This window comes from Lissotriton helveticus, chromosome 3_1, assembly GCF_964261635.1.
Source record: "Lissotriton helveticus chromosome 3_1, aLisHel1.1, whole genome shotgun sequence".
NCBI classification, from domain to species: domain Eukaryota; kingdom Metazoa; phylum Chordata; class Amphibia; order Caudata; family Salamandridae; genus Lissotriton; species Lissotriton helveticus.
This window is the reverse complement of record NC_136061.1, coordinates 275,394,773-275,422,663: the sequence shown is the minus strand read 5'-3', so window position 1 is coordinate 275,422,663 and position 27,891 is coordinate 275,394,773. Positions and strand designations below refer to the sequence as shown.

General features: G+C 48.5%; 1 protein-coding gene across 3 annotated transcripts in view; it reads left to right on the top strand.

The window, feature by feature from the left end:
* USP32 (ubiquitin specific peptidase 32) overlaps nucleotides 1–27,891 on the top strand; it is a 1,745,589-nt gene that overhangs the window by 935,107 nt on the left and 782,591 nt on the right. For all 3 annotated transcript variants that reach the window (XM_078679804.1, XM_078679802.1, XM_078679803.1), the window contains exon 12: nucleotides 25,467–25,569. In XM_078679804.1, coding sequence (XP_078535930.1) covers nucleotides 25,467–25,569 — 103 coding nt within the window. The remainder of the gene's footprint in view (nucleotides 1–25,466; nucleotides 25,570–27,891) is intronic.

Here is a 27,891-nt window from a genome sequence, read left to right as displayed (position 1 = left end):
AGATATAGATTAACTTTCAAAAAGCTAAACCGCTATGTACTGCTGATTATAAACATAAGGTGGATGTACCTTTATTTTGGCAAAAATGCTCTCTTATATCAAAAAGTGCCAACGGCCTACTTATACAATTAGGATGGTAAACAACAACCTGATTTCATAAGGATTCAGCAAAAAAGCATAAGTTTTGTTTAAGCGGCAATAAGTGATAAAAATAGGTAATTGCTCATATAAAAAGCTGTTTATTTAGCCAACCACTTAGAACTATAATACTCACACGTGCTTGAACGAACTTAGTTACAAAGTAACCCCAAGAATAAAGTGTTATCTGATAATACTTGAGGGGATAGAACAGGATAAGCTGAAACGAGAAGCACATTTTGATTATGCAACCCTTTTTCCCATTTAGAGATAGAGAGCATACAATATAATAATGAAAATCACTTCGAGTAACCTAATCCTATTTCAAAACCGTTTTGTTTCGCTGGTAACGAAACGAGAGAGTGGGGTTCTTCATAATATATTGCTCTATATTGCAAGAGATAATCCGGTTCCTTTCTGGAATACAGCACAGTTATTGTTGTTTAAAAATAAAAGGTGGACATAATTCAGAAAGTTACCTATTATATATGCAAATATACAGATCCCACATGAATCGCACTAAAATTCCAAATTGCCAAGAATTAAGGCCTTTGAGAGACTGATGACGGAATAGCAATGCATACCAACGTCAAAAAATATTTTCTAAGGCATTATTTTTTTGAACGAAGTGCAAAAAAAAGCAATGTTACCTGAAGTAATATCGCCAAACACCTTCCTGTTTTTATGTTGCAAAAAATATATCTAATCTAATCAATAATATGATGACTTAATCAAAAGAAAAAACAGAAAAACTCTATATATACCTGGTCTCTAAAATGGATTTGCAGCTCTGGTATTGCTTTGTCGCAATACGTGCAGCATTTATATCAATTTAAGGTATGTTTCAAAGCAATACCAGAGCTGCAAATCCATTTTAGATTAGGTCATAATCGAGTAATGACTCCCAAATGTATATACCTTCTTGTCTTGTTGTTTGCAGCATTTAAACATACAATCAACTAAACAAACTGGGAAGCGAGGCAGGATTTTTAACATGTTGAGATCAGGTATATATAGAGTTTTTCTGTTTTTTCTTTTGATTATTAAGTCATCATATTATTGATTTCATTTTATTTAATCTTGACACTGTGTATTTCATCCATAGAATCCTTGTGAGTGTCAAGATTAGATATATTTTTTGCAACATAAAAACAGGAAGGTGTTTGGCGATATTACTTCAGGTAACATTGCTTTTTTTTGCGCTTCGTTAAAAAAAAAATGCCTTAGAAAATATTTTTTGACGTTGGTATGCATTGCTATTCCGTCACCAGTCTCTCAAAGGCCTTAATTCTTGGCAATTTGGAATTTTAGTGCGATTCATGTGGGATCTGTATATTTGCATATATAATAGGTAACTTTCTGAATTATGTCCACCTTTTATTTTTAAACAACAATAACTGTGCTGTATTCCAGAAAGGAACCGGATTATCTCTTGCAATATAGAGCAATATATTATGAAGAACCCCACTCTCTCGTTTCGTTACCAGCGAAACAATACGGTTTTGAAATGGGATTAGGTTACTCGAAGTGATTTTCATTATTATATTGTATGCTCTCTATCTCTAAATGGGAAAAAGGGTTGCATAATCAAAATGTGCTTCTCGTTTCAGCTTATCCTGTTCTATCCCCTCAAGTATTATCAGATAACACTTTATTCTTGGGGTTACTTTGCAACTAAGTTCGTTCAAGCACGTGTGAGTATTATAGTGCTAAGTGGTTGGCTAAATAAACAGCTTTTTATATGAGCAATTACCTATTTTTATCACTTACTGCCGCTTAAACAAAACTTATGCTGTTTTGCTGAATCCTTATGAAATCAGATTGTTGTTTACCATCCTAATTGTATAAGTAGGCCATTGGCACTTTTTGATATGAGAGCATTTTTGCCAAAATAAAGGTACATCCACCTTATGTTTATAATCAGCAGTACGTAGCGGTTTAGCTTTTTGAAAGTTAATCTATATCTTTCCTTTTTAATTTCCCACGTCTCCCATATCAGCCATATGCTGAATCCTAGTTTTAAATCAAAATGCACAAAGAGATGAAAGCCCTCATTTAGGGCATGGCTGTGTAATTCATACTTGCTTTTGTTCCTCTAAAAAGATGTCATATTGTTGTAGGTTAACTGTACAAAATTGTGTAATTAATTTGTTATCCATTTACAATCATTAGTTATTAGAGTACGTTATATTATTTTCAATATTGTCTTGTTTTTATCTGCCCCCTTTTTTTTAATTTTTAGGTGATACGTGGCTACTCCAGAAGAAGGCGCTGGTCGCCGAAACGCGCGTAGAGAACTATTTGTCATGCCACTTTTTAAATTGTGATTTGTTATTTTTCAATGTATATTGATTATGTATTGTTGATTTTATGAATATTTAGATAATATCTAAATTGATGCTTATCATGTATGTTTTGTGATTTTTGTTTTTATATAAGGTCAATAATAAATTTTGAGTACAGACCTATTACTTCTTTTTTAAATGTATTCAATTGATTGGAAAGAATTCTTAGTTCAAGTGCCATGGTTGTTATTTCACACGCTATTTATCCCTGACCTAGGACTTGTAGTATCCATTTTTTCAGGGGGTCCTTGTTTTTTTACACATAACAGAACTAAACTCTGCCTGCAAGCGGCTGATTCACTGCAGAAGTAGACCCAGATAGTGCCCATTAGCACAGTTTGTAAGGACATGTACAAGAGGGGTGGTTGTACCTGATCTTATGTCCTGGATCGTTCTCATCTTTGTGGGCGCCCGATCACTTTGCGGTAGGACTGTAAAGTGCTTATGATTCTGCTAATGCAGAGCTTGGCACACTGGCATCGCGGCTCACATGTGTATGTATAATACCACCTTCCTGTGTTTATGTGCCCTCACGTAACTTGTGTGTCTGGTGCTCCAGGTTTCCTAATGTGGGGCTTTCCCCAGATTTGTGATGTGTTTTTTATATGCCTCTTCCTCCTCATTATGCTTTGGGTTGCTTATACTGCAGCCTTAAGTTATGCACTCTGTCACTGTCTGTTTGTAGCAGTTGACCTGCATAGCCTCGTCCTCTTGGATGAACAGTCCCCCAGTGGACGCCTGCACTATACCTTCTCCATGTAGTCACCCAGGAAATGCCGGGGTTGCATACAGTGTCTGGGGGCCCCAGCTCTGCTGGGGACCATTTATTTCATTGTTGGGAAGAGTGAGATGGGGAGTAAAGGGTCTCGGCCACTCTTTATGCCAATGAGATACGGGTCACATTACCCAGGGACCCTCCTTTCCACCAGCCCTCTGCATGTGGAAAACGTAAGCCTTGCAAAGGTGATAGTGTGTAGTTACAAGGCCTTGCAAAGGTGATCGTGTGTATTTAGTTACAAGCCCATTGCCTAGGTGATAGTGTGTAGTTAGTTACAAGCCCATTGCCAAGGTGATAGTGTGTAGTTAACTACACGCCCATTGCAAAGGTGATGGTAATAGTGTGTAGTTAGTTACAAGGCCACTGCAAGGTGATTGTGTGTAGTTACAAGGCCTTTCAAAGGTGATAGTCGGTAGTTACAAGGCCATTGCAAAGGTGATAGTGTGTAGTTACAATGCCTTTCAAAGGTGATAGTCTGTATTTAGGGGAGAGGTGTGGCGCCGCGGCCAGGGCGACTGACACTGGAATCTGGGGATCAGGGTTCGATCCCCGGCTCCGGCGGCAGGTTAGCCCAGCACCATGCGACTCTGGGCAATAGCTTGCTTAATCTTCCCGACGGCCCCCAGCGCCTAGAGACCCTAACGGGTGATTGTGCGCTATACAAATGTGGATTATTATTATTATTATTTACAAGCCCATTGCAAAGGTGATAGTGTGTAGTTACAAGCCCATTGCAAAGGTGATACTGTGTAGTTACAAGGCCATTGCAAAGGTGATAGTGTGTAGTTACAAGCCCATTGCAAATGTGATAATGTGCAGTTAGTTACAAGGCCATTGCAAAGGTGATAGTGTGTAGTTAGTTACAAGGCCATTTCAAAAGTGATCGTTTGTAGTTACAAGACCATTGCAAAGGTGATAGTGTTTAGTTAGTTACAAGACCAATGCAAGAGTGATAGTGTGTAGTTAGTTACAAGATCATTGCAACGGTGATACTGTGTAGTTACAAGGCCATTGCAAAGGTGATAGTGTGTAGTTACAAGGCCATTGTAAAGGTGATAGTGTGTAGTTAGTTACAAGGCCAATGCAAAAGTGATAGTGTGTAGTTAGTTACAAGGCCATTGCAAAAGTGATAGTGTGTAGTTACAAGACCATTGCAAAGATGATAGTGTGTAGTTCGTTACAAGATCATTGCGAATGTGATAGTTTGTTGTTACAAGCCCATTGCAAAGGTCATAGTGTGTAGTCTGTTACAAGGCCATTGCAAAAGTGATAGTGTGTAGTTAGTTACAAGGCAAATGCAAAAGTGATAGTGTGTAGTTAGTTACAAGATCATTGCAAAGGTGATACCGTGTAGTTACAAGGCCATTGCAAAGGTGATAGTGTGTAGGTAGTTACAAGGCCATTGCAAAGGTGATAGTGTGTAGTTAGTTACAAGGCCATTGCAAAGGTGATAGTGTGTAGTTAGTTACAAGGCCATTGCAAATGTGATAGTGTGTAGTTAATTACAAGGCCATTGCAAAGGTGATAGTGTGCAGTTAGTTACAAGATCATTGCAAAGGTGATACCGTGTAGTTACAAGACCATTGCAAAGGTGATAGTGTGTAGTTACAAGGCCATTGTAAAGGTGATAGTGTGTAGTTAGTTACAAGGCCATTGCAAAGGTGATAGTGTGTAGTTAGTTACAAGGCCATTGCAAAGGTGATAGTGTGCAGTTAGTTACAAGATCATTGCAAAGGTGATACCGTGTAGTTACAAGACCATTGCAAAGGTGATAGTGTGCAGTTAGTTACAAGATCATTGCAAAGGTGATACCGTGTAGTTACAAGACCATTGCAAAGGTGATAGTGTGTAGTTACAAGGCCATTGCAAAGGTGATAGTGTGTAGTTAGTTACAAGGCCATTGCAAAGGTGAAAGTGTGTAGTTAGTTACAAGGCCATTGCAAAGATGATAGTGTGTAGTTCGTTACAAGACCATTGTAAATGTGATAGTGTGCAGTTAGTTACAAGATTATTGCAAAGGTGATACCGTGTAGTTACAAGACCATTGTAAATGTAATAGTGTGTAGTTAGTTACAAGGCCATTGCAAAGGTGATAGTGTGTAGTTAGTTACAAGGCCATTGAAAAGGTGATAGTGTGTAGTTAGTTACAAGGCCATTGCAAAGGTGATAGTGTGCAGTTAGTTACAAGGCCATTGCAAAAGTGAAAGTGTGTAGTTAGTTACAAGGCCATTGCAAAAGTGATAGTTTGTAGTTACAATCCCATTGCAAAGGTGATAGTGTGTAGTTAGTTACATGATCATTGCAAAGGCGATACCGTGTAATTACAAGGCCATTGCAAAGGTGATAGTGTGTAGTTAGTTACAAGGCCATTTCAAAAGTGATAGTGTGTAGTTAGTTGCAAGGCCATTGCAAAGGTGATAGTTTGTAGTTACAATCCCATTGCAAAGGTGATAGTGTGTTGTTGGTTACAAGGCCATTGTAAAGGTGATAGTGTGTGGTTAGTTACAAGGCCATTGCAAAGGTGATAGTGTGTAGTTAGTTACAATGCCATTGCAGAAATGATAGTTTGTAGTTACAATCCCATTGCAAAGGTGATAGTGTGTAGTTAGTTACAAGGCCATTGCAAAGGTGATAGTGTGTAGTTAGTTACACCGCCTTGCAAAGGTGAGAGTGTGTAGTTAGTTACAAGGCCATTATCCCCCAGTGACAGGCAACCCGTTAACAGCCCGATCCAGACCAAGCTGCAGGAGCTGGGAGCCCTTCCTCTGTGCCTAAGCAGTAAACCCTTCTTCCAATAAAAAACATTTACATATGTCCTTTTACATTTCTATGTGTTAAATAGAAATAGGGAAAGGAATACAAAAACAGATGACATTAAAGGTTTAATGAAAAAAATGTTTTGTCTCTAAAGACGTTAGGCGGGGGTGGATTTGGGTATGGCTAAGCCCTCGATGGAGAAATAGCATTGAAGTGTTAAAGTCCCCCCTACCTTCTGTGCAGTTACAACCACCTATAGACTAATGAAGTTGCCCCCAACCCCTCCTCCCCGTATACCGGCCCGGGAAAGGTTTGGGACGTGTATTTTGGTTCTGGATATCTGTTGACCAGTAGAAGATCAGGCCATATGAAGCGGGTTTGGCATTTTTCATGCTGTCCACAGCATCCTTAGTAGCTAGTGAACAGGAGTAGAGCCATCACAGCAGAAACCATCACATGGAAGTGTCGCTTGCTAGGTGAAGGAAAGGAAAACTTCAGCCAACGCAGCCCTAGTCAGCAGCGTCGTGGCAGGGGCAGCTCTAGGCTCAAGTTCAAATTTTATTGTTTGATTCATTAAAATCATTACAAAACCCCCCTGGAGAAAATAATAAAAAGCTACATAGGCAAATGGCGTTATCGTGCAGTAAAAGAATAGATACACATCACTGTTTTTTGTTATAAAAAGTACATGGCAATAAAATTCAATTATTAAAAAAACTTGCTTTGAGGATTTTAAAACTCGAATAGCAGATTTAACAAAATATGAGCCCCTTGAAGAGGGTGTTGGGGTGATTTTACACGAATTTATATTTGATCTACGTCGGCTTGCAGTAGGAGGCGATTAACTGATTTTATGAATTTAACTCCTTGGCATGCCAGGATGTACGACGAGCCCTCCAACCAGCATATCACTGCTTGCCTGCTGGACCGGATGTTCAGTTCATTAAAGATTGATTTCAAGTACTGTCTCCTTTGGTCTTGGACGGCTGGACAGGCGCATAATAGATGGATTAGGGTTTCTTTTTTGAAGCCTCATAGTCGACAGGACTCTGATTTAAAGGCCTGTTTCCACAAAGGGTATAAGTCCTTTGAGTCATGCACGCCCATTCGAAACTTTATGAAGCTCATTTTTAGCTGAGAGCTGAAATGGGCGGATAAGTAAGCTTGTGGCTTTGAAAACCTGTACGAGTTTATAACTGTCCACCCATGCCGCCTCTTGGTGAGGGGGGCTCAATGACCATTATGAGTTACTGTGTTTCCTTTGAAGATGTATCAAATACCTTCATATGTTTTGTAATAGGATTTACATTCTTCTTTCCTTTCTTCTTTTTGTCTCGTGTTTGTCCTCTTCTCTTTGTCATTTCGTGCATCTAGTACATTGGTTCACTATAGTACTCTTTTAGGAGTCGCCAAATATAATTTATTCTTTATTTCTTCTTACTCTCATTTATTATTATTTTTCCTACTATTTTATTTTTATTCTTTAGTTCACGTCGTTTCTTTTCTAGCTGCGTAGATATTTTGTATACCTTCAGTTGGTGCAGCAGGGTTCCTTAAGACAGATTGAATCACGAGTTTAATTTTCCACATGAGACGGCTTTCAGTATTAGTTGCATGGTACGTAACCTTTATATCACAGGCCCCACACTTTCGTATACCGTTAGCAACACCAACACTGTTGGTACTCTGTTTTTATATTGTAAACATAGGTGAAGGGTTTGTCTTTGGCAGAAACGTGTACAATAAAGTTGTTTCTGATTCAATTTGGTATTTCCTGGAGGCCGAATTTCAATCTGATCTGGGAGGGCGAGGCACCTTTTGGCAGATCAAAGACAGCTTTGTAAATCTTTGACTGCAACTCGTTCAATAAAGTGCGCATCTTTGCCGCACCAAGGGGCCAAGCTGTAGGACAAGCTGGGGTGGATTTGGGCGGCCATTACTGTTAGCAAGTGGGAATGATTCGGGCAGTCAATTTTTTTCCGTATTAATCTATATGCATAAATCAATGATTGTGCCTTAGCTTTAAGTGCCAGTTTGTGTTCTTTATGAGTTGCACCCTGCCCGATTATTACACTCAGGTATTTATATGAGCTGTGTTCTTCAACATTAACCCCTTTGGCCATCCATTTGAAATTTGATTTTTTGCTTTCGACTAGACGGACGATTTTTGTTATCTCTTTATTTAGCTCCAGCTGTTCCTTATCCAAGTAGGCTACAAGATTGTTTATTGATCTCTGTAACCCAATAGGGGTTTGGCTCAGCAAGACTATATCATCTGCATATTGTAGGATATCAACTGGTTCGTTGGCCAATTTCGGGGGGTGGGAGTCTGTTTTTTCTATATATGGTGCAATATCAGATAAGAACAGGTTGAATAGGCTGGGGGCAAGGACACAGCCTTGTTTCAGGCCTCTTTGAGTGTGAATGCTTGCGGTGGTACTCAGCCCATCACCCAGCTTGACTCTTGCCCAGGTGTCTGTATACAGAGAGATTATGGCGTTAAGCATTATGATTGGCAGACCCCATGCTTTGAGTTTCTTCGAGACCTGACTCCTGCTCACTCTGTCAAAAGCGGATTTAATGTCCACGAAGCAGGCGAACAGACGGAGTTTCCTTTGATGTGCTTTTTCCGTCAAAAGAGCTACGGTGGCAAGGTTGGATATTGTACCCATGCCTTGCCTAAATCCTGTCTGGAATTTTGTAATAATGTTTTTTTTCTTCCATCCAACCTTGCAGCTGAATTAACAGGCACAAAGCATACAGTTTTGCTTCAATGTCTATCAGTGAGATTAGTCTATAGTTTCCCGGCTTACGGTGATCTCCCTTTTTGAATATGGGGGTGGATGATATTCCCCGTCCAGGAAGCCGGGATGTTGGACTTAGTGTAAATCTCATTGAAGAGTGGGGTGAGGATGGAAGACCACAACTCTGGGTTGTACTTAAAAATTGCGTTGGGGATGCCATTTGGCCCGCTGCTCCCTCAGACTTTAGTTTCGCTACAAGACCACGTAGCTCTTTCGCGTTCGTCAGGGAGTTTGGCTCGTTGGTGAGTGAATATGATTGGAATGTGCTGGCTTCTGCAGGAACCGGGGTGGAGTAGGCTTGAGTTTCTTTCTATTCGAGGTCTGGCCCGTAGGGCGTTCCTTCGGGACCCGTCTCTGACTTATTGTACAGGGTTTTCACATGGGCAATCCATATATCTGCACCAATTCCTGCTTCTTGCCGAAGTATTGGGCCGGATGTTAATTTGTTTATTTTGCCCCAGAAATCGCTACTATTGGGCTTTTTGCTGGCCGATAATTGCAGCCAGATGAACCCTTTATGTGCTGTTTTTGCTCTCCCCAGGTTCCTCCTGTAAGTGCGCCTTAGCGCGTGCAGCTTTGTTTTTTCTTGTTTTAGACCCTTTTTTCCTACTTGAAATTGACGTTGCACTTCTCTCGCGATCTCTCTTTTTTGCTTTCTGAGACTTGGTTGAACCACGGGTCCTTTCTGGTGACTATTGTTGAAATCTGTCCTGGGGAAACTGGGAATTTAAGGGCTAAAATCTGGGCCAGCCGCTCCCAGAAGCTGACGTGATCGTTCTCTGGTAGGGGGCCTTGATTTTCCTGGAAAACCTTGACTGTGTCCTGAATGGATTGGGGAACCACTCCTTGCCATTTTAGCTTGCGAAGATTGAACGTTTCAGGCGGCTGCATGATGGTATTGATTTTTTGAGCGCTCTGTTATTCATGTTCAGGATGAGCGGGAGGTGATCACTTTCGCCTCGTGGAATGATTCTAAAGTTGTTTATTTGTGGGAGCAGGTTATTGCTGATAATTGTAAATTCAATTGTTGAGGAGACTTTTCTGCTCAGATATGTTGCGGCGTCAGGCATATCCCCCGGAGCGTTGCTGTTCATGATTGTCAAGTCGAGGGCTGCTAGTTTACTCACTAACTCACTCGCACCCTGGGTGGCTTTACTATTACTTCCCCGTTGAGTCATTAAAAGGTTACTGTTGGGGCGTGGCTACGGCGGCGATGTAAGCGGACGCATCTCAGGCGAGCTCCGTCGCCCCGTTGCCCTAATAAGCGTTCAAAAGCATTATTCGGGGGTTTCTTCGATGTCCCTGTTCCCCCGCGAGGCTCCTGAGTGAGTGAAGACACGTTTAGTGGCCGCTTCAAAGCAGAGGTTGCTACAGGGGGTGGCTGCAAGCTTGAAGACCCGGCTGACGGAGCACCGCGGCCATCTTTCCGCCGCGTCCCGGCCTCGCTTCATTGGCGGGCGGCGCTTTGAGTGAGGGGAACCTTGGCGACACGACCGGACACACGGAGGCAGACTCCGGCTGGGGTTGACGGTCGCGGGTCCTGCACACGGCGGAGGTGGAGCCGCCATAGACGGAGCGGTCACTGGACAGGGACGTGATTCTATCCCGGCTGCTGATCCTAAGGGGGGACCCGGCTCTAGAGTGGCGGCGGGGCCGCATCGGAGGTGCAGCGGACCCCGACCGCGCGCCTGTGGAGTTGCTGACACCTCGGAGGCTGCCCTGGAGATTCGCACCCGGCAGACCCTTGCACCCGGCAGACCCCTGCTGCCTGGCGCCGGGGTGGCGCCTTGAACTGCTGCGCTGCAAATTGGCGCGCTAGAGGAATCGCCCGCCATCTTGTCCTCCAGGACGGGAGCTTACCCGTCATCCTGACTCTCCTCGCCGGCGCCTGTGTCCGGGGCGCCCGACCCAGCGGACGGTGGGAAGCACCGGTGTGTGCCCGGCGAAGGCCACCCTACGGGACCATCTGAGCAGGTCCTAGACCCTGACCCCTCCAGCACTGGAGCTGTCCCTCATGCACTTGCTGCCGCCTGGGTGGCCGTAACGACGCTCGCTGGACTAGTGCGGAGAGAGCGTGTGGCCTGCACTGCTGGTGGAGACTTCCCTGAGGCGGGGACGAGAGGCCCCTCCGAACAGTGAGTACCCCTCCATCTTTTAGAGGGTCCTGGAGCCCAACTGCCTCTCGGGGGAAGCGTCCGTGGGGCCACTGTCCGCTGGGGGGCTATCCTGGTGACCTACATCCGGAGGACCCTTGCTGCCCCGCCGCCTGAAGTCGTGGAGGCGCCCTGAGCTGCTGCGCTGGGGGTTGGCGCGCTAGAGGAGCGGCCCGCCATCTTGTCCTCCAGGGCGGGGGCTCGCTCGCCATCTTGACTCTTCTCACTGGCGTCAGGGTCTGGGGCGCCCATCCCAGCGGGCTGTGGGGACTATCGGGGAACACCCGGCAACGGCGGCCCTGCAGGAGCATCGGAGTGGACCTTGGCCCCCGACCCCCTGGCACCTGACCTGCCCCTTGAGCACTTGCCGCCGCCTGGCCGTAGGGGCGGTTTGGGCGCCCCTCTGCTCGCTCGCTGACCAGTGCTGAGTGAGCGTGTGGCCTGCGCCCCCCCCCTGCTGGTGGGGGATTCACAAGTGGCTAACTGATCGGCCTGCACTACCTACTGGAGAACATACCCCCTGCGGCCTGGAGGCCCGACCCGAGGCAGGATCGAGAGGCCCCTCGAAATCGTGAGTAACCCTCCTTCTCTCAGAGGGACCGGAGATCCAACTAGGGGGGGCGACGGAGGTGGAGAAGCGGCCCGCACATCGGCCGCCTCTGTGAGGCGCAGTCACTGGCGAGGAGGGCGAGCGACGCAGCGTTCCATGTCCGGAGGGAGAACTGCCCCCATACCGCTGACCACTGAGATCACCCGGCGACTCCCTGGAAATGAGGGCCTACGTATCCCACCATCTGGGAGACAAGGGACGGCGTGGGAGAAGGCGCTTGTTACGGGAGTGGTTGTTTGGTGGGGTCCTACCCTCCCGCCACGCTTCTACAGCACCAGGGGGGTGCCGAGCTACAGACGACGAACGACGTGTTGGGTGGCTGAGTGCCACGTTCACGACGAACCATGACTCGCGGGAGAGGAGGCAGGACAGATCAGACGACATCTTCAAAGGACACCTCGGTGGTTACCATGTGGGGCAAGGCAGGAGCAGCGGCGTCGACTGAAGTAGTGCCACCAACGGTCGCCGACTCTCCACCGGTGACACAGGCCTTCATGTCCTCTTTCATGACAGACCTGAAGTCTGAAATGGGGTCCCTAAGATCGGAGGTGCAATCATGCATTAAAGAACTGCGTACGGACGTGACAGAGCTGGGGGACAGAGTAGACGGTCTCGAGAAACTGGTGGACACACGCACTGAGGACTTAGAACAACTGTGGCAGAGGGTGGCAGCCCTGGAGGAGCAGAATATCGAACTCCAGATTAAGCAGGAGGACCTCGAAAATAGGGGACGCCGCAACAATCTCCGCATCCGGGGTGTGCCACTCGGAGAAGAAGGGACGGACACCATGGCCTACGTGGCACAGCTCCTGCACGAGGTGAGGGGCAACAAGGAAGCCCCCCTACCGCTTCTGGACCGGGCTCACCGAATCTTCGGAGCGGGAGGCAAGACGGGCCTCCTTCCAGACATCATCACCCGAGTGCACTATTTCACAGAAAAGGAGGCCATCTTGAAAGCGGCAAGGGACAAGCAGGACCTGCGGCATGGCGCCCACAAGATCCAAATATTCCAGGACTTGGCCCCTAACACGTTACACAGACGGAAGGTCTTTCGCCCAGTGACAGAGAAGCTGAGGGCCCTCGAGATCCCCTACCAGTGGGGAAATCCCTTTGCTCTCATCTTTCGCTGGGAAGGTAAACGCAAAGCCATCCGCTCTTACAACGAGGCGGGGGAGCTGCTTAAGCTCTCGGAATCCCCGGAACGCAGTCCCACTCGCAGCAACCGCCCGGAGAGGCCCCCGACCCGGCCAGAGTGGACCACAGTGAATCGACGCCGCCGATCTCCCCCGATGGACGCAGGCTCCATGTCTCAGGCAAAGCAGGACGTCATAGACCACATCCGCTCCCTTGAACACGACTGCGAGGATCGAACCTTGGAGCCCCGCACTCCGTGATTGGTCCCGCTCTCATCATTGCTATGCACCTCTGAGTTGGACCGACAAGGCGCGTTGGGTGGCCACACCGGGACATCGATGGGACAGTGATTATTCTAGACGGCAATGGCACGCAGCTATTCTCCCGTAGACGCAACTTCAGTCTGCTCTTGACGGCCGAGTGGCCCGGGCAAGGTGTCTTACGGGTTGGGGCCTAGCATTGCTGAACCGCTTACTATGATGAGACTCTCCCTACACTGCCTCCACGCTACTTGCCCCCGAATCAACCCCGAGCAGCGGGGTAGGCGGACCTCGGGGTAACTGAGACTCATCTCTCTGACGAAGACACCCCCCACTTTGTCCCCTAGGAAGTGACATTCCTGAGTACATCCAAACCCTCGGGTAGAGGATGCCCGGAACCTGGGACATTGTAATACGGCCACGTTGGCCTGTTGTGGTTCTATACTTCTTCTGTGTTCTCCTCTTTCTTGCCTGCTCTATTCTTCCTACTTCTTACTCGACCTTTCCCTTTACCTGGCTCTCTTTCCAGTTGTGTGCTGTGGCGAGCTGGGGGCTGCTGGGGGTGCTTGCGCGTTTGCGGTGGGTGGGAGAAGCGAACCCCCCTTGCATGATGGGGTGGGGGATGCTGGGTGTTGAGGCGGCCTTACTCCCCTTAGTGACATGGCGATGACTATCCCCGCACCTCTCAAACTCTTGACCCTTAATGTCAAAGGACTTAACTCCCCCAACAAGCGGAACCAAGTGTGGCGCTACCTCCTTCAACACTCCCCTGACATTGTCTTTCTTCAGGAGACGCACCTCCTGAGGGGAGACACTGGACGCATGACACATCCCAGGTACCCCACACAGTTCTGGGCATCGGCTGACACTAAAACGGCGGGGGTGGCTATTTTATGCAGAGCTGGCATTAGACAGGGATCCACAAAGCCCTACAAGAGTGGTGACGGACGCTTCCTCCGGGCCACGGTACAGATGGGAGGAGCACAGTACACCCTCGGCAATGTATATGCACCCAACCAGTCGCAAGATAAGTTTCTTCAGGCACTTCTACGGGAACAGTTTCAGTCTGACGCGCCGCGCACAATCTTAGGCGGGGACTTCAATTTAGTGTGGGACCCTGAAGTGGATCGTGGGGACACAGCCTTTAGCGGTGCGGGTGCAATGTCGGCCGCACTGAAAGACCAGATTACGGACTTAGGGCTAGTGGATGCGTGGAGATACCACAACCCAGGAATCCGTGACTATACCTTCTACTCGCATTCCCACCGAACGTACTCGCGCATTGACTACCTCTTCACATCTCTCGACCTGGCGCGGGACACGCTGAAGGTTACCATCTCCGATATCTCGATATCGGATCACGCACATGTGGAACTGCAGTTGCAGGATCCGATGGCATGCGCCCCTCGGGAGCGACGCTGGACTCTCCCGCCGAGCGTCCTTCGAGACCCGGAAGACGTTGACAGCATTCGGGAAGCCATAGACTCGTACTTCGCCCTCAATGATATTCCGGAGACGCCATTTCAGGTGGTGTGGGATGCCTTTAAGGCCACCATACGGGGGCACATCACCTCTCTGGCGATTGTGAGGAGAAGGGCGGCATACAAGCTGGAGGCTGAGTTAGCAAGTGAGATCAAACAGGCGGAGGCGCAGGACAGAGAGCGGCCCTCGCTGGCATCCAGACGGAAGCTGGCCAATCTCAGGGGGCAGCTTCGCCTCATACGCACTAACAAGGCCGAACATTCCCTTCTTGCGTTGAAACAAAAATACTACGAAGGGGGGGATAAAGTGGGGAGACAGCTGGCGGGACGGCTGAGGGCACGGGCAGCCAGAGCTCATATCGCTACTATACGGCATCATGATGGCACGTGTACTGTCACTGAGCGAGCCAAACAGGACGCCTTTGTGGCCTACTATACTTCCCTATACGCGGAGGAACCTACATCGGCGGAGGCGCGGGCGTCCGTCCTCGCTGACTTCGAGGGGACCCCCCTGTCGCCACCCCAAACAGCGGAGCTGGAAGAGCCCATTCTAGAAGACGAGATTTCTTTGGCTCTCAAAGATCTTCCCATGGGGAAAACCCCGGGACCTGACGGCTTGCCGCTATCCTTCTACCGAGTCTTCCAAACCCAGCTTCGCCCTCAGCTGCTGAGACTGTACAGCTCCTTCTCGGACGTGGTGGGGCCGTCCTCCGACATGGGAATGGCGGAGATCGCGCTAATACCAAAGCCAGGGAAGGACCCTGCGCTATGTGCCTCCTATCGGCCTATCGCCCTCTTAAACACTGACATGAAGATCTACACCAAGATCTTGGCCAAGCGACTAGACCCATACATGCCGGGGTTGGTGAATCCGGATCAAGTGGGGTTCATCCGAGATCGACAGGGGGCCGACGACGTGCGCAGGCTGGCCCACCTGGTGGGCAAGGCGCGACATTGGGATATCCCCGCGTGCCTTCTCTCGCTCGACGCGGAGAAGGCTTTCGACCGGGTGGACTGGTCCTTCTTAAAGGAGGTCCTCCGGAAGATGGGCCTTGGCCCCAAAATGATAGCGAGCGTCATGGCCCCGTATCTGGGACCACAGGCCAGGATCAGGGTAAATGGCCAGTTAACACCACCACTGGCGATCCACCGAGGCACGAGGCAGGGATGTCCGCTCTCGCCACTCCTGTTTGCCCTGGCAGTGGAACCCCTAGCGGCGTTGATCAGACGGGACCCCAGAATACATGGGATAGCCCTTGGGGGGAGGGTCAATAAGGTGGCGCTCTTCGCGGACGACCTGATCCTCACTCTCGCACACCCTCGGACATCTCTGCCGGCAGTCCACGACGTCCTCTGCCTATATGAACGGGCGTCGGGCCTCAAAATAAACCATACTAAGTCTTGGGCGCTCAACCTCACTGTGTCTACCGAGGACGTCCTCTACCTAAAAGAGGCTGTGCCCTATCAATGGGCGGAGAGCCACATTAGATATTTGGGCCTCGCCCTTACTCCGCATTTGGACTCCTGGTCTTCGGTGAACTGGACGGAATGCCGCAAAGCAGTGCTGGAGGATCTTAGGAAGTGGAAACCTCTGATGCTATCCTGGCTGGGGCGCCTCAACGCAGTCAAGATGTCGATCCTCCCTCGCATCCTATATGTGTTCCAATGCCTGCCCACCCCTATTCCTCTGCACTTTATTCGGAGCCTCCAGCGCGAGATCACCTCCTTTATCTGGGGAGGGAAGCGCCCCCGGTTCTCGCAAAAGGTCCTCATGGAGCCAAGAGACAGAGGAGGCCTGGCATGCCCCAACTTGGTGCACTATTACTGGGCGGCGCACCTCCGCTTCATGGTGGAATGGGGCGCACGCGAAAGTGATAAACACTGGTTTCATATGGACCGAGCGGTCACGGGCCGTACCATATGGGACCTACCCTGGCTCCCGCGGGCGGCACGCTCCAGAAGTGCGTACCTTGCAATCCCCACGAGAACGGTGCTAGATATCTGGGACAGCATAGCAGTGACAAGAGGTGTGACCTTGTTTCCGTCCCCGCACACCCCGATAGCTGGGAACCCGCAGTTCCACCCGGCCCAGCGGACTCGGGCGTTTGATAAATGGACCCAAGGGGACTGTAGAGTAGCTGGAGATCTCTTCCTTGAGGGCATGCCTAAAACTTGGAAAGACTGCAGGGAGGAATTCCGAGTGCCGCCACAGGCTAGCCTTCAACATATACAGCTACGCCACTGGACTACCAGTGACGAAATGTACCAAGCAGCTACTCGAGCACACACGCCCTTTGAGAAGCTGGCGCGCTCCCTCGGGGGCCTGAAGAGGCTGATCTCCCAAATATATAGCATACTGCAGCACCCTACCTTGGCGCCAGCGCACCCTTATCAGAGGAACTGGCAATCAACATCGGGCACAGACATCGGCCCCTCCCAGTGGAGCAGATTATGGCGGGATATACCCAAGATTTACCGCAGCATCCCACAGAGGGAAAATGCCTACAAGCTACTTACACAATGGTACTACACCCCTCTTCGCCTTAGTCAGATGTTCCCCAATGCTTCCCCGATGTGCTGGAGGTGTAAATCTGCGACTGGTGACTTTGTGCATATCTGGTGGACGTGTCCGACCCTTGCTGTTTTCTGGCAGGAGGTGCTTAGCCATATCAAGGGGGTGCTGGGGTTCCCTCTGCCCGAAGAAGTGAACACGATCCTGCTTGGCATACACCCTGCCGCGCTCAAGGCGCTTACCCGCGGCGACTGGATCCTCACGCTCCAAATGCTGGGTGCCGCCAAGCAGCTCATTGCATTGTACTGGAAGCGAATGGAGGCGCCACCCATAGCTTCTTGGTTTGTGCGCCTTTGGCAGGTCCTTGCGATGGAGCTCCTTACAGCGCGGCTGCAGGCGCAGGCTACGCGCTTCAAGGCGGTATGGGAACCTTTAGTGCGACACCTCTGCTCTATAGAATATGCGTGATACATGCCCACTAGGCTCCGCACTCTGCACCTCTTCGAAGACGCGCTTGTCCCTAGAGATCCGGCCAGGCTGCATCCTTGACCTCCATGCGCAACGCAACTGCGACTACAGACACACACGCCCCCGCACCAGCTGCCCTTCACCATACCGCCTGTACCTGATATTCTGTTCCCCCCCCCTCCATGTCCCCACTTAGGATTCTCTGTCTTTCCCACTCTCTTTCTTCCTACTTGCCACTATGGCACTTGTTTCTCTCTGAGACGGTTACGCCCCGTTGGGCAGTTAGAGACAGACGGGCTATCTGCCCTTTACATATCCTACTTACTAACGCGGATACCCTCCTGCCTGCCGCAAAAGCTTCGACACTACATCTGCAAGCCATGCGGCCGGCCCTCCTGAGAGGGTTGTAGGCAAGGCGCTGTGTTAAAGTTTGTTCTCCCGGCCGCTCTGGCGCCACACTCAAAGAACTGCATCTTACGCGGCCGGCCTCGATACGAGGTTGTAGGCTTATCGCTGTGTTCAAAATAAAATAGACTTGAATATAAAAGGTTACTGTTAAAATCGCCTGAAATCACTATTTGGCAATGCGCGTGGCTTCTCTGCAATGATGTTAATAACTTTGTTAGGGTTAGATGTTTTCCCTTCTGTTTTTTTCTCTCCGGATGGATATAAACGTTGATTAATAGGAGTTGTCTTGATTCCTTGCCTCTTACCTTGGTCGCTTGGATTCAGTTGGCCCCCGTGTCTAGTTCTTCCGTTGCCCAATTCAATTTTTGTGTGATAAAAGTTGATAGGCCCCCTCTCGGATGACCATAGCTTGAATGTCTTTCTGCCAGGCAGTGATAGTCTATAAAACCTGGAATTGGGCTTGCACCCAGGTTCCAGGTTTCCTGGAGCAGGATTATGTGCTGTTGCATGAAGAACGATACAGTTTCATGGTTAAAGAGCTTGCAGTGGCGATCCTTTCCCCTTATTGTTACAGCGATAAATTTGGGGAGGTTTTGGGAGTTGAATGGAGTTGGAGCCTCCAACATATTCACTAAGGGAGGATTGTGCTTTTGTAAATCTGACCCCTTGTTTGTTGCTATGTGTTGAAAAACACATTGTTGTATACTCGCACCATTGCAGCTCCCTGGACTTCTATTGCTCACTGTGTACCAAATTTTTCTACTTTCTTCTTCACCCTGTTCATTATTAGATGGTGTTTTTCTTCTTTGTTGTTGCGCTGCCGGGGATGCTTTTTGAGTGACTTTGTCCTCTAAAGGTAAGGTTCCGACCCCTTGATTGAGTTGGGGAGAAGTGTGAAATTTAGCGGCATGGCTGGGGCCCTGTTGCTTTGAGATGGAGGGCTGAATGGATTGGGATTGGTCACTTGCAGGGTTTGCCGCGGGGGGCGGGGGGCGGGGGGGAAGTATTTTTTCTTTTCCCTTGGTGTTTTTACTGTAAAAAGTGGAAAACTTTTATCCGGGGTGGGGCGGGACTGTTTATTGTATTTGAGCCGGTCCTTCCTCACGCGCTTTCTTTCCAGTTTTGTGGGTTTGATTCCCACCCCTACTGGTAAATGAGGGGCCACAGGTTGGGGGTCGCTTAGATTTAGTTGTGCCTTGAATTCTGTTTCAGCTAATACTTCGTTGGTATCATTTGTTCCTTCGGTTTTAGCTTTGGTGCGATTTGCACTTGCCTCTTCATCGCCATATTTTTGGGGTCTTATGTGCCACTTGCTATTATAAGATTGTTTTGCTGGCCCTAGAACGTCTTTTAAAATTTCCGGAAGGGTTGCCAGTTTCTCAATTATGGGGCTGCAGCAGCAGGAGGATAATTGATTGTTTTTGTCTCTTTGCTGATCCAAAGTTTCTCTTTTAGTTAATAATGATGTTATTAAATCTAATTTGCTATTTACGCCAGAGATGTGACTGGCGATAAGATTTATAAGATCAATTTGAACGTCCATTTTGTCTGACTGAAAATGTAAAACCTTTATAGATTGTTCAAGGGTATGGATCAGTGTTTGAGCCCATTGCATGTTGGAGTTGTCTTCAATGTACTGCGCCGGGGCCACCGACCCAGTGCTTGACCCGCTTTCAGAGGAGATGGTTATTGGTGAGGAAAGAGTTGGTTGCTTGATTGTTATGGGGCTATGACAAGCCTCCGCTAGATCTGTGTACTGGATATCTTGTTCGCCCTGTGGGCTTAGGGGAGTAGATGAAACCAATTTGGATCTCCTTTGTGGTGTTCTTTTCCTTGAGCTGGGGGTTAGTGGTTCATTTTCCTGTCCGTTCCCTTCTAGTGATTCCAGGATTTCAATCAGATTAGCGTCACACATATTAGAGAAAGATTTACTACCCACTGCTTCCTTTGGCACTGCGTTTACTGCGGAATTAATTGGATTGCTTTTTTCCTCCTTGGTCCATCTTGTGTTTGTTCGGCACTCTTCCTTGGGACCGGGGGGTGGTTTGCTGACCGTGAGATTTGCGGCGGATGTTGGTCCCTTCAATGCACCTTTTGCTCCTTCAAAGCTGCAGTTGAGTTTTTCACGATCTCTGTTTTCCCCCATGGAGGTCTCAGACTCAGTTGGTTCCGCTAATTCTCCCATTGTAATTGTTTTTATTCCAATCACATTGAGACATTCAGCAGTCGCTTCAGTTTTTGGAATGAGGGTTATGACTGGAGTTTCGGGTGCAATCTGATGCACCTGAGCTGTTACTGTCACTGATTTCCTAGCACCTGTATGAACTTTTTCTCTGACAATGATTCATGCTGTGATGCGATGGCAGAAATTGCAGCGGTACCCGGGACAGAGGCTTGTGGTTTGTCAGGCTGCATTGGGCTTGGTAGCATGGAGGTTTCTTTTGAGGGAGCGTAATTTGCCGCCATTGGATCTTTTAGAAAAGATAATTTTCAAATCCATGTTTGATTATTCGGGCTTGACTTTGTCTTTAATATTGGGCTGGGTGCTGAAATCAGCCTCTCCCTTTGGCCCGCTCCGTTTAGTGTATTATTGGTTAGGGAGTCCCCCTCTTTTGATGTTTTAAGTTTGGTTTTTTAATTTTTTTTCCCTTTTTTTCCTGGTTTTTTTTTTGTCGCTACCTGACAGACTGTTCCTGATCTCATTTATGCGGAACCCTGATACAGTTTTCTCGAGGATTTGGGGGGCTCTGTAGCAGGTTGTAGGATTGGTGGGCTGGAGGATTTGAGGGCTTGAGGCGTTTACTTTCGTCCCCAGATGGTCTTAGCCGTACCACCACTGCTGCGAACACCCGGTGGTGGGGTGTACGCGCTGGCTGTGTCGCCTACGTCTATCTCCCCGCCTCGATCCTCCTTCCCCTACTCCTTCTCCTTTGCAGAGCACACGCCCCCAGCTCCCACCCTTGCCACCCTATTCACCGCTACTGGAATAGATTGCTTAAGGGGGCTCGGGGGGAGGGCTTGCTGCAGTTTAGATGACGGAGAACGGTGCTTTGGAGCATGGGGCTTGGAGCTCGGCGCTTAGGTTGCCCGGAGTCAAATGGTCTCTTTCTCCGTGGCCCTGGGAGCGACAGCTTCAATGCCTACGGTGAAACTGCCTCACCTGCTTCTCTCCTCACCGTGGCTCCTTGCAGCGCGGCCCCTGGTTCGGGGTGATGCGAGGCAGTGGGGGATGTTTCTATGGTGCTGCTTGTCTCCCCAATGCCGCTGCCTCTGGATTTTCCTGGCTCCCGGGCTCCCGCTAGGCGACTCCAGCCACTCTCGCCGCCACCAGTCTGGGCACGGGACGGGGCGGCCAAGGGAGAGCCAGCGGTCGAGGACAGCCGTTCGCTGAGAGCGGGCAGGAGGGCAGGCTGGCAAGCCCCTCGGCTTCTCCGGCTCAGCCGGTCCCAACCCCCCGCCGTTCCAGTCCCGATCAGCGCTGCGGAGCTGCCTACAACACCTCCGGCACACCTCGCTCTGCTGGGCTCGTCGACAAGCGGGCTGGCTCACAGGAACCAGAAAACTGTGGACTGGAGTCAAAAACCTCAAAGTTCTAGGGACTCCTTGGGCTCCTTTTCCCTGTCGTCCTTCCCCCTGCCACCGCCGCACTTCACTGTCCCAACAACAAAAGCGCTGCGGCGCTGTGGTTTACCTCCTGGCCTGTCTGCTCCTGCTGTGCACAAAGAAGCCGCCCGCTCCTCCAACTGCCAGCCGCCGCCGACCTCAACAAAGCGGTGCAAGGCGATAGGGGCAGAGATGCGGCGGTTGAAGACTGGAGCAGCAGCCATCAGGGAAGGGCGGCCGTCGACCAGCAGATAGCAGTGATGCGGCAGTGCGGCAGCCAGGTAGTGGGAGCTGGCTACGCGGAGGCTTGACAACGACACGATAAACTTAGCCAGGCCAAGCTCGGCTCGGCTCTGTTCAATTTTCAGGGCTAAGGGGGCTGCAGCTCGCAGCGGCTTCCAGCGCGGCTCACAGCACCGGCGCGTAGCTCCTCCCTTGATCTCGGCAGTCTGAGGCGGCTCTAGGCTCATGACAGCCCTGGACAGGGAGTGTAGGTAGGGGGCCCCCAGAAGAGGGGGTCCGGGCAGGGCAGAGCATGGAGTGCAGTGAAGAGGGGGGGGTCAGGGTGTTTGAAGTGGAACAGAGCCGGAGGCCGCCAAATCCCTGCCAGGGGCCATCACGCAAATATGTATCTATCCTTAGAGGATTATTATATTAAGGATATATATTGGCGTGGTGGCGCCTGGGGTTTGGTGGCCCTGTGCAGGTGCACAGCTTGCACATGCCTAAGGCCGCCCCTGGTCGTGGCATCGCAATGAAAGACCAGGATTCACCCGAGGGCAGTGCTTTAAATGGGCCGGTACTGAGTACCGGCACATTTCAGATTTGTCACTCTGAGTACCGGTACTCATGAAAAGTAAGGCTCATTGCCTATGCTGGTGAGCCGGAGTAGAACGTGTGTCTGGCAGCCAAGGCGCCGCTTCTCCAGCCCCCATCTGAGCCCCTGCTGAGCTATTCAGCAGGGCTCATTTGAATAATGTCCGGGTGCTCACAATCACGCTGTGCTTGACAGATTAGGGTCTGTTCAGGCCCTGTGCTGTCAATCACAGTCACACTATCCTGCACATTTGTACAAACAAGTGTCAGATGACAGAGGTTTCTGTGAGGGAGTGGGCAAAAAGAGCATGATACGAGTCACAACTTTCATGGAAAACCTGATGCGACAATGAACGTTGTATTGATAGTGTAAATGTTATGGATGGATGGTTGGCTGGATGAATTAATGGATGGATGAGTGAGTGAAAGCATGGATAGCTGGGTGAAAGGGGGGATTATTGGATAAAAGGGCGGATAAAGGGTGGATAAGTGAAAGATTGAATGGATGAATGAAAGGGAGGGAGGATGGATGAAAGGGTGGATGATGGATGAGTGAAAGGAGGGATTGAGTGAAAGGGTGGATGGAATAAAGGAGTGAAAGGGTTGATGGATAGATAAGTGAAAGGATTAATAAATAAGCAAAAGGGTGGATAAAGAGATGGATGAGTGAAAGGATGAATGGATAGGTTTGGAGATGGATGGATGGATGGCTAGGTTTGAATATGAAGGGTGGACAGACGGAATGGTGAAAACTGAATGATGGATGAAAGACAGAATAGACGACAGAATGTAACGGTTAAATGGTGGACATCAGCAGGTAAATGGTAGGATGAAAGGATGAATGGATCGATCTATGGAAGAGACAAGAGATATCTTCTGAGGAGAGTCATGATGATGTGCTTCATTTGCTTGGTGCCATAAGAGTTTTGGTGCGACATGGGGATATTTTCAGTTTCTTCCTACTCATGTGCTGCAAAATATATGGTTTTGTACCAAACAGCAATTAACAGTATGGCATTAAGAAGGTGCATCTATTGCAAAAAAAGGAAATGTTAACATATTATAGCATTTCTCTTTCATTTTGTGTAATGAGTTAACTTGCTTTGTTTATGTAAACACATTTCTCATGTGTTTTTGGTGAGTGTTGCAACTAATATAGAAGTCGTGAACAGCCGCGGTCGGTAGTGGGAGCAGGCGCGCAACACCCATTGGAATCAAGGGGCTTCAGCACCCCCCCTCCCCACCGTCGTGTGTAGCAGCCCGGGCTCAGACGGCTGCCGGGCACACACACTGCTGCACCCGAGCACTTTACAGGTTTTTAAAAGACCATGTGCATGTTAATGAGGCTTTGATGTTGTTTCACCCCTTTCAAGAGCCCCTGCAGCTCCACTCTGCCTATTGCTTAAAGTTTCAGCCCCCCGAAATGTTTTCTTACCCCCCCACGAAATGTGGCTCTAGTTGCGCCTCTGAGTGGGAGTACCTGCTGGGTGGGGAGGGGGAGGGGCAGGGTGGGGGGGGGTAGTAATCTATGGATTACGGAGCTTTACAGGTAAGTAAACAAATTAATAAATAAAACAAATTTCGTTGCATGCACTGCAACCCCAAATGCGATGCAGTGCACGCAACAAAATTTGTTTTATTTATTAATATGTTTACTTACCTGTAAAGCTCCATAATCCATAGATTACTACCCCCCACTCTGTCCCTCCCCACCTCACCGCCCGGCAGGTACTCCCGCTACCGACCGTGGCTGGTCATGAAGTATCATTATGTCTTGCCTTAAGCCCCGCCCCTAGCCCCGCTCCCTCTCAACACCTCTAGCTCATTTTCATGAGTACCTGCACTTATTTTTTCCCATTTAAATCAATGCCCGAGGGATTGTGGGTAATATATGTACAGCGCATATGCAGCTTCTGCTGCCCTGCAATGCCCTCACATGCAGCGTTTAAGGAGCTGTGATTGTCAGAATAGTGGGGCATATTACCAAGGGCTTTATCGCCACTTTAGCGGGAAAAATTCCCGCTAAAGCGGCGATAATTTTATCGCCCTGCCAAGATGTTCGCGACTGGAAACAGTCGCTAACATCGCTATCCCCTATTACCAACTTTTGGAAATAATCGCGCTAAGCGTGATTATCTCCAAAAGCTAACGCCTGCCCAGAGCAGTTCTTAGCCATGTTATCCAATGAAAGGTGGATAACATGGCTAAGAGCATTGTCATGATAATGCATGGATATCGCTGATTTTACAGCTATATTCATGCATTTCCCACGATTTTTACCGCTTTTGAGATAAAGCTTGATAATATCAAGGTATCTCAGCGGTAAAAATCGTCGGAGCGCGGCGATATTTTAATGCCCGCTAACCAAGCTTAGCGATAATTATCGCTATAGCTTGGTAATATACCCCAGTGTTTCTCTGCGGACCTATGGGTGCCGTCATGGCTCAGAGTTAGGCGCTCTCTGTTGACGAGCTGGACTCTTGGTAAGGCCTTGCTTCCTTCTGAGGGTGACATATTAAATTGGGTATTGGTATTTACATCGTTTCGAAACGGTGAAACCGTGGCCTATTATCTATTGTAGTGGAAAGACACTTGTGATGTATGTGCAGGTTCATTAAATAACGAAACATTGAGAACTCTCCTTGCTGTTAGATATATTTATTTATTTATGGCTGAGGCATAGCCTTTTCTGTCCTGTTACCTATTTATCTTCCATACATGATTTTTAATGTAGTAGAGTCGAATGTAGTATATGGCTGAACATGCATTGGCTTTGTTTCAAGACCATAATGTGTTTCTTTTTTATGAGCCTCGAAATGTAATTGACATTTATGGGCTTTTTATTGTTAAATTTAACTAATATTTAATTTTTGATTTAATCCACTAATGGCCCTATTAAATACTTTTGGAGAGACTGACCCACAAAGGACGAATCTCAGAGAGGTCGGAAGTACCATCTGAGAAGCTTGTTACGAATCGTTGTGGTTAAAATTGTAAATTCATTTGGTTTGACGTTTCATCAGTAAAATTTACATGGATTTTGATGAAGAAAGATTGGTTTTATTTTTGCCCAATAGAAGAGATTTGTCTTTGAGATTCATAGAAACATTATTGCTCTTAAATATATAAATGACAAAGATTAACAACAATTTAATTTTCTTGAAGTGCAACAATGTAATTTCCTGTGTTTTCTTTGTAGGGGTTGGTTAGAACGGGAAAGCAGATACGGCCTGCAGCCGGGCCACAACTGGTTTCTCATTTCAATGCAGTGGTGGCATCAGTGGAAGGAATATGTCAAATATGTAAGTACTTTGCAAATATTTTAACATTCAAAGTAGTCAAGAGGTATGGATATAGACGCAATGAGTTTCTAACAGTACTTGGTCTCAATCAGTGTTACCTTTTCCAAATCTGTTTAGTTCATAGTCCACTTTTTTGAATGTTGCAACTATTTTATGCTAACTGTCTTTATCACTTTTTACTTTCGGCTGTGCACAAATCTTGAAGATCGCATCCATGTTCAGGAAATGAGTAACCTGTATACCCCTTCTTAAATGTGGGGAATAGTACTGCTTCAGAGATGTGCCTCTGTTTCTTAAAAGGATCTTGAGCCATCACCCACTAGTTAGAGACATGCTTTATTTAGTGCGCTGCTGAGTGGTAGCCATAACCACTCGAAGTCGGGTGTGTGCTTCAGGTTAGACACAGGCAGTGGGTGAACCGTCTGGTATTGTACCCAATCCTCATGAGGTGGTATCATCTGCTCAGAAACTGACTCTTATCCCTCAGAGTGCCAGCGATTTTCACAAGCCCCACTCTACCTTGTTATCCTACCTTAACCACAAGTTCAAATTGTGTGATGGGTATGCAGCCTTTACAGCGTAGTTGTTACTACGCAGGTTAGTACCACACAAGTTGCTACAACTGTGGTAACACCAAAAGTGTTCCTTTTTTTTGTAGATTTATGAAACAGCACTTTAACATGCATTGAACAGCAGCACAGCACCAGCTCCGTATCAGTGCACCACCACCAGCGCAGCCCCACCTCAGCACCAGCGCAGCCCCACCTCAGCACCAGGGCAGCCCCACCTCAGAACCAGCCCCGCCCCACCTCAGAACCAGCGCCGCCCCACCTCAGACCCAGCGCCGCCCCACCTCAGACCCAGCGCCGCCCCACCTCAGAACCAGCGCCGCCCCACCTCAGAACCAGCGCCGCCCCACCTCAGAACCAGCGCCGCCCCACCTCAGAACCAGCGCCGCCCCACCTCAGAACCAGCGCCGCCCCACCTCAGACCCAGTGCCGCCCCACCTCAGAACCAGCGCCGCCCCACCTCAGAACCAGCGCCGCCCCACCTCAGAACCAGCGCCGCCCCACCTCAGAACCATTGCAGCATGATTCAGCACCATCTGAGCACCAGCTCAGCAGCACCACCACCTCAGCATGACTCAGCAGCACCTCAGCATGACTCAGCACCACCTCAGTATCACTCAGCATCACCTACGCATTAGTACACCACCACCACCTCGGCATCACACAGCATCACCTCAGTCTGCCCTTGGATTCTGGAATCTGGCATCTGATCTGATTCTCCCCTAGTGTCGGTCCGCTGCTCGTGTTGCAGTACAGGTACTATTTCCTAACTTCCACTCTCCCGTTGTCGTCTTGGTTTATATACAAGGTAACAAAAATGCTTATAGCACTTTTTTATTATAACTTTTCAACATGCTGCACAGCAGCCACTATGCTCTACTACATAGCTTAAAGACATTGGCAAAGCCAATGTCTCTGGATAAACACTTACAAGGTCCCAAAGGTGAGACCTATTTACTATGCTAATGCTTGTTGTCGATATTCAAGCACCAGCCTGACCTACAGTAGGACGTTCGCCCTACCTCCTCTGGAACTGATAGTAATAGTCACTGTTTCTGGGCTCTACCAGTCATCTGGTAGAGATGAAGATTAGGGTGGCCACTCACTGGTGACGCAGAAGTATACATCAACTTTCTGGAGCTTTGCTCCATGTGGTTGGCTTAACTTATCAAAAGGAAACCAGTTCAGGCCTTGATGGATCACACATGCACTATGTGGTACTGCAATAAGCAGGGCAGTGTGGGGGTCCCATGAGGCAGATGGTCATGACTGCTTTGCATATAGCTGGGTCTGAACTGGAGTGGCAAAGTGAGCTAAAGAACAATGACTGGTTCAACCCAGATCTGTGAATGGGGGTGAGTGTCTGAAAAGTTTCAGCGCTCCGTCCATCATTTTCTTGTGTTTGCTTTGGTCACAGGCCCTGTACTAGGAAGCGCTGCATTTGATCGGCTAGCTGAGTACCATGGCATACAAGCTCTGCAGATGTCATCTGACAAACAATGAATCTGGAGGTAGTTTAAGTTTTGAGGCGCATTCTCTAAATCTTTTTGCCACATCCAAGAAACCACAAAGTCATGATTACTGCATACTCGAGTTTCCACCTCAAGATTGTGGACACTATCACGTTGATCCTCTTCAGGCTAAACTGACTGATGTTTCTGCATACTTGCTGGTCGATCAAGGTCTGGTTCGCTGCTGTTGGCTGGGTGCTGTCCCTGCACATCCCACATCTCGCCGGACCCCTGTTGTGAGC